The 12,095-nt window shown below is 36.6% G+C and overlaps 1 protein-coding gene across 1 annotated transcript; it reads right to left on the reverse strand.

The window, feature by feature from the left end:
• Window positions 1-515: 515 nt before the first annotated feature.
• Window positions 516-1,466, reverse strand: LOC103212445 (olfactory receptor 52A5-like). Its single transcript, XM_007958421.1, has one exon. The coding sequence runs from the start codon at window positions 1,464-1,466 to the stop codon at window positions 516-518; it is 951 nt and encodes a 316-aa protein (XP_007956612.1).
• Window positions 1,467-12,095: the final 10,629 nt, after the last annotated feature.

Consider the following 12,095-nt stretch of genomic DNA (forward strand, 5'->3'; position numbering starts at 1 on the left):
GAACCACTCAGGAAAGGATCAAATCTGGAGATCCTGGATAGAGTGGGAGGGAAAACATGGAACAAAATCCAAAAACTCAATAATGACTAGAATTACTGGTCAGATGAAATCTGGTGAGACTCCCAAAACTATGGCCCTGAAATACATTTGGTGCCTGGAATAAAACTCACTGTCAGGGGTGGGCTCTCAGCCCAAAGTTAACAAGATGTACACGCAGACCACTCAACCCAGGATGCCACACCCACACACTCAATGGTAATACAGCCCTTAGAGCAATAAACCATGGGACACCAGAGGACCAACATTCAAAATGAGGAAATACAGGATAAACATGGGTGCATAATTATGAGGAGCACAGGGGGAGGGTTGCAGGGTAGGGAGGGGAGGAGATTGGGTTAGGGTTGGACATGGCGAATGGGGAATGAAACTAAATGTATGTGTGATGTTGAATGTAAAACAAGCTCTTAAAATATAAATAAATAGATAAATAAAAATAAAGTAAGTCAAATTAGAAATCAAGATGGATCCTTAGAGTAGAAAATCTTGGACACTTGATCTCGTATCTGTTTGGTTTTTATCCCATAAACTATAGGATTGAACAAAGGTGGGACAAGCAGATAAAGGTTGGACAAAAGAATATGAATGCAGGATGGAATGTGGAACCCACACATGTGTGTAAAGAAGGAAAAGAAAGCCAAGAGGTAAAACTCCAGGAAGACACAGATGTGTGCAATGCAGGTGTTAAAGGCTCTCAACCTTGCTTCTTTCTGAGGCAGGCTAAAGACAGTTATAAATATCCAGATGTAGGAAAGTGTGATGAAGATGATGTCAAAGCCCAGTATGCTGAAAGCCGCAAAAAGACCATAGATCTTGTTGATGTGGACATCTTCTACTGCCAAGTTCACAATAGCCATGTGCTCACAGTAGGAGTGGGAGACCACAGTGGTTCGGTAGAATTTCAGCCGGCATTTGATAAGGATTAGACATGGAGCTATAAAGGGAGCAGCTCTGAGTGTCACTCCAACCCCAATCTGGGTGATAAATTGGTGAGTAAATATAATTGAATGTCTCAAAGGATGACAGATTGCCACATAGCGATCCAGGGCCATAGCCCACAGAATACCTGACTCAATGCACTGGAATGTGTGGACAAGCCACATCTGCAAGAGACAGGTTTCAAAGTGTATCTCTGGTAAATGGAACCAGTATATACCTAGCATTTTGGGAAGGATGGATGTACTGAGAGCAATGTCTGTTGCTCCAAGCATTGCCAGGAAGAGATACATGGGCTCATGGAGGCTGTGTTCAGATTTGATGATGACAAGGAGCAAGGAATTCCCAAAGATGCCAATGATGTACATGACACAGAAAGGAATTCCAATCCAGAACTGCACAGACTCCAGGCCAGGAATCCCAATCAGTGTCAGCAATGGGGGCATGAAAATTGTACCACTGAGCTTGAGCATGATGACTGAGCACAGCCTGAGTAGTCTCTCTACTGTTTCTCTCAGGAGTCTCTCTACTGTTTCCTCTTCTCACCTGTATTTACATAAACAGAGTTTGAATATAACTTCAAAAGTCATTTTGTCAAACCTGCTCATGTACTGATGGAATATTATATTTATATTATTGAAACATAGCCAGAAACACCTGTTGGACAGATTAGAACTGCCCCATATTTTACAAGGCTGTAAATCTTTGCAGAAGAAGACTGACACATTTTTCTCTTATGAAGTGGCTGGTGGGTTTGAACCACTGATCATTAGATAAGCAACTGAATGAACACTTTTACCACTGTGTAATCCTGACTCCTTTATTTAGACATAAATAATACAAATTAAACTTGCAATTGCCAAACAGTAGACTAGGCTAATGTAGATTTACTAAAGCTTGATATATAGACAAAATCTTCTTATGAAAATTTAGATTTGCTAATTTTTTTTATCTGGGAAAATTTTATTTAGCGGTATAAAAGCAAAAAGTAAAACTTACTATGCAGTTTGTTTCCCCCAGGAAATTTTTCTATTATCAAAATCTAGTGAATAAATTGGAGCTCTGGTAGTGTAGTGCCCAAGGCACTTGACTGCTAACCAGAAGGCTGGTGGTTCAAACCCACCAGCCACTCCTTGGAAGGAAGATGGGGCAATCTACTTCCGTAGTGATACTGTCTCGGAAACCCAAGGTCTCTGAGTCAGATCCGACTTGACGGCACATAACAACAACAGTCGATACATAAAATATTTTAAAATGCATACAAGAAATAATTGATCTTAATTAATATTTTTAGTAAAATAAATCAGACAATATCCAAATAAGGAAAAATAATACTTCAAGTGTACTTTGCAGTATTAGGTAATTATATTAATTCAGCAAGATTCATGTTACGATAAGGTCTTAATTTAAAAAAATGTTTTTATATAGAGAATAAAGTTTTGATTGATGAAGTCATATGTAAATGTTTTATATAAAACTAGAGCCAATTCATATTATTTTGAATAGTTTCTTTAAAAAAAGTATTTTCCTACAACCCTAATCCTCACCTATCCTGTTATCTCTGTCCACTTTCTTTTCCTATGTAAGACATCACTGGATATTAATTAATACATGTCTCAGTTTCTAGTTTACTGTCATTCATTCTGCCCTGGATGTGTTAATATCTCTTCCAATTTTGCAATTCCTATTTTTAAGACAGTATCATAATCTCCAGAAGCTTATGTTTTCTCTTGCATATTGAATCTTGACATCTTAATATTGAGTTCAATTAAGTTCAACATCCTTTTATTGCTGTCTGTGAGGCACTGTGCCAAGAGTGGAGTAAATGAACATTAAAAGCTGCCGAACTCGCAGCAGAAAAGAGGCTGCACTCTTTTACATCTTTATTTTTCTGTTTCATTTTCATACCAGAACTTTTGGCCTTAATATTGTACTGCACCTTTCATTCACATTCTATCTGTATCTTTAAACTAATAATGCTGTTTCTCTCTGATATGAACATAAAACATTCTCTAACATTTAGTTCTTACTCCAACAAATTTAAGGCCAGATGTACATATACGAGGCCTTCAACGCAAATTGTCCCTGCAAGTGTTTAACATGCTTGGCTGCTACTAGCAGGTTGTCAATTGCAATCCAGCCAGAGGGGCCTCTGAAGAAAGTTCTGACTATCTACTTCTGAAAAATCAGCTGTTGAAAACTGTTGAATACTATTCTGTTCTGACTCACACAGGATCACCTTGAATCAGATTGAATTGACAACAGTTTTCAACACAAATTGTTGTTTCCTTTGGTGAATTTCAATGGAAAGAGAATTCTATGTCTGAGCATGTAACATTTTGAAAAGATGTGAAATGGACATATATGGAAAAGTTGGATGTTGTCCTCCAAAATTATCTCAAGGGTTTGTAACCCCTTGAAATATTGTCCTTGAAGCCTTACCCTTAAACCAAAATTTTTTCCTGAAGTCTTCTGAAAACAAAACAATAGTTTAGCTTAACTTCTAATGAATGTCTTGAGCATTGTGATCTTTTGAGATCTGTCTATATGAAATCAAACTGACAGTGACAACTGGAGAGATTATGTAGGAAACTGAGTGGGCAGTAAGTGTATGTTAAGAGGGAAGAAAAATTTGAATAAGGCAGATGATAATGGTTGTATAACTCAAAGAATATAATTAATGTCACTGAATTATACATGTAGAAACTGTTAATTTGGTGTATGTTCTCGGGTTATTTTCAACAACAAAATACAATAAAATATACATTAAAAATATTATCTCTGTATTGAAGCCTTGATTAATTCAAAACTTACTTCTATGATGCCCTAAACCCTTAAAAAATGGTGAGGTAATCCAGGATTAAGTTAACTTTCTAAGCAGGTAAAACCAAACTTCCACTCAGTTTAGCTCTCAGATACTCTGAATTCCATACACTGGAACCACATGCCAACTCTCTGGACTGATATAATCGTTCTGCCCATTGGCTCTTGCTCTTCCCTCCACTCACCACTGTCTACCTAACCTAATCCTGACCATTCCACTACCCTTCCTTCACAAATGGACACAGGCACACACACAGACTCACATATACAGTCATTATTGGAAAAACTTATCCTGTCAGGTCCATTTCAAATATTTGTAGTATTATGGATTTTTTTTTTTTTTGCCTGTATGAGAATTAAACAAGCAAAAAAAGGATTCTAAGGCAACTCCATGTCACTTTTCTTACCTCCAATTTTTCACATTGCCAATTCCTTCTTTTTTATGTACCCTATTAGCGATGGCAAAGCCAGAGTACACTACGCCACCAGAGCTCCTGTAATCCCTTCTTTTTTGTGTACCTTATTAGCTGTGGCAGAGCCAGAGTGCAGGAAGAACTGGAGAGTGAGGATTAGAAAAATAGAGAACTAGTATTCTAAAAGTGCTGAGAATCTTAGTATGTCGATGGATAAACTTCATCTGTTTTAATTAAAGCTTTACTTCCAATCTTTATCCAGGTAAGAACACATAGCTGTCTTAGCTGAATATTTGAAGAATATTTCCATGACAAAAGAAGAAAAGAAAAAGGAAATACACATTAGCACAAAAGGAAATCAGTACTATTTGTTTCTACTACTATGCCCGAGCTCAAATCCCATATGAAATATACTCACCCTTTCAGGATTTCTGTTCAGTGCTGACTATGTATGCCAGTTTGCAGGTTGAGTTCCCCACATTCTCTTTTTGCAAATATTTTGCAAATATTTGTTTCTCTATTTGCAAGTATCTGTGAGAATAACTCACAAGCTTAATGCTTCAACCTTCTTGTGTGCATATAACACCACATGCTGGTGTGGAAATCCATATAAATAAATCTCTTCCCATGAGAGCAATATTGAACAAATATACTTTCAACACATGGGCAGGACTATGCTGTAAGTCACCTGAGGAATGGACAAATGACAAAATTGACTTCTCTATAGCCGACTCTACGGCACATAACAACAACAACAACAACAACATAGGCCACCAAATTAAACCACTCCCTCCCCTTTTTTTTTGTATGAGGAGATATTTCTGAGAGGCAACCAAATTCTAATGGCTTCCCCTCCATGAATTTCAGGGATTCCCCTGTGTTATTCACATAAAATAACATTATGTAGTTTAAGTCTCAGTTCTAGGCTTCCTTTAACCTTTCAGTTAATAAAAGAGAAGTTAAGAGATACAATAATCAAAACCATAACATATTCATACTTTGAGTGGCTTCCAAAATCGAATTCTGAATGGCGAGAATCGTTTAGCTCCAATTCCAGGACACAATTTCTAATATACTTAGAAAGTAATTTAACTGCATAAAGCTAAAAGTCCTGTGTGGAAATGGAGTCCCTATCTGAACAAGAGTCAATTTAACACTCTTGATCTGCCTATATATGCCCTATGATTTTTTTCACATATGACTTTTCCTTACTTCTAGTAACTACCTCTGGAGGTGGTCACCTTTGATGCTAGGCAACCCTTCATATTCCAAAGCAACTACTCAGTCTCCCACATAAGCTGAGTCAAAGGAGGATTTTTATTGTGGTTAAAATAGAAAAATGTTATTTTATAAAAACGGAATTACATTTTCATAATCCTTGTGCTGTCCTCAACTCATGTATTTAGAGAAATTTCACCAATAATATTCTGAAGCATCAACGAGTAGCTAATATAGCCTTTGGTATTTTATATAGGAAAAGGTTTGTTGACCTAGGGGTAGTTATTTCTAGTTTTTGAAGGAAGGAATAGATATATTATTATATTCAGATTACAAAAAAATAACAACACCATAAAGTTGGAAACTCTGCACATATTATAATTATTTCTCTTTAGGAATAGTCTTGATGAACCAATAATTAATTTATGCTGATCTCCGGGTTTCTATTTGGTTGGAGGTATTGATCTAGTCTGTGCATTCAGAATTATTTCTAGTGAAATCTTAGTAAATGTACTTCCTGTTATGGATAGCTGTTATTCATGATATGTTTATGCCTTATTTTTCTTATCTGTTCAGTGTTGGGATTGGGCTTATTGATCTTGAAACCCTTAGCCTGCCCTGCTCTAACTTTGTGTAACTATGTGAGCTGTCTATAGATGTGTGTCTTTCTTTCTATCTCTCTCTTCCTTACACACACACACACACACACACACATTCACAACTGGTGGCCCTCACTCTGTGGTTCTGGCTGCAAGAGGTACAGGTATAGTTGGGTTGTGTTGGAGCAGTTGCTGTCTCACAGTAAGTTAGACACAAATAAATTAATAAAACACCAAAAAATAAAGACAAGAGAACAAAATCTCAAATGAATAAACAGGAACAAATATTAAAAACAAAAAGCAATAACAGAGAAAAAAATTTAAAAAGATGAAAGATAATGAGACAAAGAAGGGGAAAAAAACAACACAGTATCTGGGGAGGGGGCAATGAGAGAAAAGAGCTAGAGTGAACAAACAGTAAAGAAAAAGTGGGAAAACTGCAAAAGGAAAAACAAGGAATGGGAAGAAGCAAAGGAAAGAAAAAAGAAGGGAACCAGAAGAAGGTAAGAGAGAGAGGTAAAAAACAAAACACAGAAAACCAAAACCAGAGCAGGGAAAGAGAATAAATAAATAAATAGGAAGAAAGGAGGAAGACTGAAAGGAATAATTTAAAAACAAACAAACGAAGGGAAAAGTGTGGGGGTGGAACAGGACACCTAGGCTCTATCAGGATATAGACCAGGATGAAATTCCTGCTGGTCAAGAAGGCGGCTGGAGGTGGGGGATGACTATACCTCTGTTTACCAAGAAGGTGTGGGGTAAAAGAGTAACAAGAGGAATATCACACACTTGCATTTGACTTCTAACCAGAAGGCTGGCTGTTCAAACCCACCAGCCACTCCTCGGAAGGAAGATTGGGCAATCTACTTCTGTAGAGATACTGCCTCAGAAACCCAAGGAGGGGTTGGTATGAGTAGAATATGACTCGATGGCAGCGAGTTTGGTTTGGTTTTGGACTAGTTTATGGGTTCCTCAGCCTGTGCTTCAAATAAGCTGATCATGGCTGTTCTCTCTGTATTCATCTCTCTTTGCAGATTTCAGGGTGTTTTTTGGCCCTATGCCTTCAAGTCTCTGAGGAACTCCAAGAGAGTCATTAATATTAAGTTTGTTGAATATTTTTCAGTTGTTGTAAGGATTGGAGTGAGGATTCTAAGACCTCTATGTACCAGAACTGAAACTGGAAGTCCAATAATTTGATTTGGACATAACAACAACAACAGCAACAAAAAGTAACATTATAATATTATAAAGAAATCAAACATGCCATTTCAAGATGTTCACAATAAAAAGAGGTACATTGAAATATTTGCATCACAATATAATTAATTCTATATTAGACACATGAGTAAAGACAGGGACTGTCCATGGAGGCTGGAAAAGCCTTCATAGAATTGAAAACATTTATTTTCTCTTGTGCCTTAGACTATCCTTTTGGGCATATTTATTCCATGGCTTCTCTTAACCTTGTTACTGAAAACTCCTCAGGTTAAGCACTAGTGTTTGTTTTGACTTAATCTTTTCAAAGAAACATAGTACACATGGAATTATTTCATGTCAAACATATTTATCCATATTTACCAGATTTATTAATTCCCATTTCCCAGAATCAGAATTCAGGTAATACAAATACACTGAAGACAATGTGTCTAATGTACATATTTTCTTATATTTGTAAATATTTCATTTTTCCTTAAAAAATGCAAATAATTCCTCCATAGAATTACTTTTCAATTATCTAAATATACAAATTCTTTTAATAACATTCTGTGGAGTTTCATTTGTATTCTGATATTCCAAGATTATTCTTAAAAATTATATTAGTCATACTGGCTATGGATTGCATGGTGTACCAGTTGCTAGGACTAATTTTTTCCCTAAATCTTTGGTTTTCTTCATTCATCTTTGCTCTGAAAGAGTAGAGACCTATTATTGCATCTAGATGGCTGCTTGCAAGCTTTTAAGATCCCAGTCGCTACTCACCAAAGTAGGAGGTAGAACAATGTTTTGAGTAGTATGTTATACCAGTTTAGATTGATATCCCCTGTGAGTATGGTTCTGAGCCCACTGGTTCAATTACTTGCTCCCTCTAGGTATCTGACTGTGATCAAGAAGTGACTACAAACTTGTCCCTTATCAGTTCTACTGTCCAGCTGAGAATTCTTACAGACCATACAAATACACTTACAGGACCATTGTGCCAACATTATACATGGTCTTGGGTGCACTCCCCGCTTCATAGACCTACCTAATAGTTCAGCCTGTCCACTCATCTATCCATCTGTATATCCATGTTTACCTTCACTGACAATGCAGTATGTATGTGCAAAAGGGTTCATCTTTGTTGTCTGTACTTCCCATGTACCTCTCCATGTCATCTCTTCCTCAATGCCACCATGTTGATCACTCACATTTGGTACATTGCCCTTCTTTTCATCCAAATCAATACTTATTTCTACCTATCAAATAATGATCCCTCCCCACCCCTCCCACCCCTAGTAACCAACAAAGAAAATTTCCTTCCATAGATAAACCTTTCCTTGACTTTTACAATAACGGACTAATACAATATCTGACCTTCTGTGATTGACTTATTTCACTCAACATAATGTCCTCCATGTTCATCCACATTGTGTGGTGTTTTGCAGAGTCTACATTATTCTTTAGGGTTGCATAGTATTCCATTGTGTGTATGTACCAAAGTTTGGTTATCCATTCCTCAGTTGATGGACACCTAGGTTGTTTCCATCTTTTGGCTATTGTAAATAGTGCTGTAATGAACATGGGTGTGCACATGTTGTTCTTGTCATGGCTCTCACTTCTTTAGGATATATACCTAGTAATGGAATGGCTAGGTCAAGTGGTATTTCTAATTCCAACTTTTGAAGGAATCACCATACAGCTTTCCACAGTGGTTGTACCATTTGACAGTCCCACCAGCAGTGTATGAGACTCCCAATCTCTCCACATCCTTGCCAACATTTGTTATTTACTGTCTTGTTGAACTTTGGTACTGGTGCTGGAGCAAGATGGTATCTCATTGTTGTTTTGATTTGCATCTCTCTAATGGCTAATGATCGTGAGAATTTCTTCATATGTTTGTTGGCTGCCTGAGTTGCCTCCTTGGTGAAATGTCTATTCATGTCCTGCCCATTTTTTAATTGGATTGTCTTTTTGTTATTGAGGTGTTGGAATTTTCTATTAATTCTAGAGATAAGTTCCTTGTCAGATATGTCATTGCCAAATATTTTTTCCCCAATCTGTAGGTTCTCTTTTGACTCTTTTGGAGAAGTTTTTGGAATCACATAAAAATTTAATTTTTAGAAGGTCCCATTCATCTAGTTTCTCTTCTGCTGTTTGTGCATTTTGGGTTATGCTTGATATTCTATTTGTGCCATATATTAGGGCCCCTAAATTTGCCCCTAGATTTTCCTTGAGGAACTTTATAGTTTTAGGTTTCACATTTAAGTCTTTGATCCATCTCGAGTTAGTTTTTGTATATGGTGTGAGGTACAAATCTTGTTTCATTTTTCTGCAAAAGGATATCTAGCTTTGCCAGAACTATTTATTAAACAAATATTCTCTTCCCTATTTAATGGATTTTGACCCTTTGTCAAGATCAGCTGACCATAGTTTGATGCATCTATTCCTGGGTTCTTAATTCTAATCCATTGGTCTGTGTGTCTGTCATCGTACCAATACCAGGCAGTTTGGACTACTTTGGCTGTATAGTAGGTTTTGAGAACTGTCAGACCTCCTACTTTGTTCTTCTTCAATAGTGCTTTGCATATATGAGGTCTCTTTCCTTTCCATATGAAGTGAGTGACTGGTTTTTCTATATCCTTAAAAAATGTTGATGGGATCTGGATTGGGATTGCTATGCATATATAGATTTCTTTGGGTAGAAGTGATATTTTCACAATGCTCAATGTTCCTATCCACAAGGATGGGATATTCTTCCATTTATGTAGATCTCTTATGATTTCTTGAAGTAATTTTTTATTGTTTTCTTTGTGCAGGTCTTTTGTGTCACTGGTAAGATTTATTCCCAAGTATTTTAATTTCTTTAGTAGCTATAGAAACGTTAGGAGCTCTGGTAGCATAGTGCCTAAAGCACTTGACTGCTAACTAAAAGCACTCCTCGGAAGGAAGGTTGGACAATCTACTTCCCTAATGATACTGCATCGGCAACCCGAGGAGGGGTTGCTATCAGTTGGGTCTGACTCAATGGCACATAACAACAACAATAACAACAATTGAAATGTTATTGATATCCTTATTTCTTTTTCAGCAATCTCTTTGCTGGCATAGAGGAATCCAACTGATCTGTGGATGTTGCTCTTGTATTCTGCCAGGATTCTAAATCTCTCAATTAGTTCCAGTAGATTTTTGACTGAGTCTTGGGTTTTCTAGGTATAGGATCATATCGTCAGCAAATAGGGATAGTTTGACTTCTTCCTTACCAGTTTGGATGCCTTTGATTTCCCTTTCTTGCCTATGGGCCTGGCTCAGACTTCCAGAACAATGTTGAATAGAAGTGGTGATAAGAGGGCATCCTTTTCTGGTTCCTGTTCACAAGAGGAATGATTTCAGTCTCTCTCCATTGAGAATAATGTTGGCTGTTGGTTTTGTATAGATGCCCTTTATTATGTTGAGGAATGTCCCTTCTATTCCTATTTTGCTGAGAGTTTTGATCAGGAACAGGTGTTGGATTTTATCAAATGCCTTTTCTGCATCAATTGATATAATCATGTGGTTCTTCTCCTTTTTTTATTTATGTGATGGATGACACTGATTGTTTTTCTAATGTTGAACCATCCTTGCATACCTGATATGAACCCCACTTGGTCATAATGAATGATTTTCTGGATATGTTGTTGAAGTCTATTGGCTAGGATTTTGTTGAAGATTTTTGCATCTATATTCATGAGGGATACCGGTCTGTAGTTTTCCTTTAGAGTGGTGTCTTTGCCTGGTTTTGATATTAAGTTTATGCTTGCTTCACAAAATGAGTTAGGAAGGATCCCATTCTTTTGTATGTTTTGGAATAGTTTAAGTAGAATTGGTGTCAGTTCTTTTCTGAATGTTTGGGAGAATTCTCCGGTGAAACCATCTGGGCCAGGACATTTTTTTGTTGGTAATTTTTGATGACCTGTTCAATTTCTTCTTTTGTTATGGATCTGTTAAACTTTTCCACATCAGTCTGTGTTAGTTTAGGTAAGTGCTGTGTTTCTAGAAATCTGTCCATTTCTTCCAGATTTTAAAATTTGTTGGAGTACAATTCTTCATAGCATCCTGATATTATCTTTTTCATTTCAGTGGGTTCTGTGGTGTGTCACCCATTTCATTTCTTATTTGTGTTATTTGTATTCTCTCCCTCTTTTCCTATGTTATATTTGCCAGTGGTTTGCCAATTTTATTAATCTTTTCAAAAAACCAACTTCTGGTCTTGCTGATTATATCTATTGCTGTTCTATATTCTGTTTCATTGATTTCTGCTCAAATCTTCATTATTTCCTTTCTTCTGGTCACTGAGGGCTTTTCTATCTATTCTTTTCCAAATTGTTGGAGATGTTGGTTTAAAGTGTTGATTGGCTCTTTCTTCTTTTTTGATGTTTGCATTTATTGCTATAATTGGCCTCTGATCACTGCTTTTGCTGTGTCCCAAGGATTTTGGTATGTTGTGTTTTCATTCTCATTTGATTCAGGAATTTTTTAATTTTATTTTTTATTTCTTCTATTACCCAATTGTTCTTAAAGAAGGTGTCCACATGTTTAATCTTTTTCCATTGATCTTCCTATTGTTGATTTCTAATTTGATAACATTATGATATGAGATGATACTTTGCAGTATTTCAATATTTTAAAATTTATTAAGGCTTACTGTATGGCCTAACATGGTATATCATAGAAAAATGTTCCATGTGTACTAGAAAGGAATGTATATCTTGCTGTTGTTTGTGAAGTGCTCTGTAGATGTCTATAAGGTCAAGTTGGTGGATTGTATTGTTTAGCTTTTCTGTATCTTTGTTGAGTTTCTTTCCAGTTGTTC

This window comes from Orycteropus afer, unplaced genomic scaffold, assembly GCF_000298275.1.
Source record: "Orycteropus afer afer isolate SDZICR_OR568_19922 unplaced genomic scaffold, OryAfe1.0 scaffold00964, whole genome shotgun sequence".
NCBI classification, from domain to species: Eukaryota; Metazoa; Chordata; class Mammalia; order Tubulidentata; family Orycteropodidae; genus Orycteropus; species Orycteropus afer.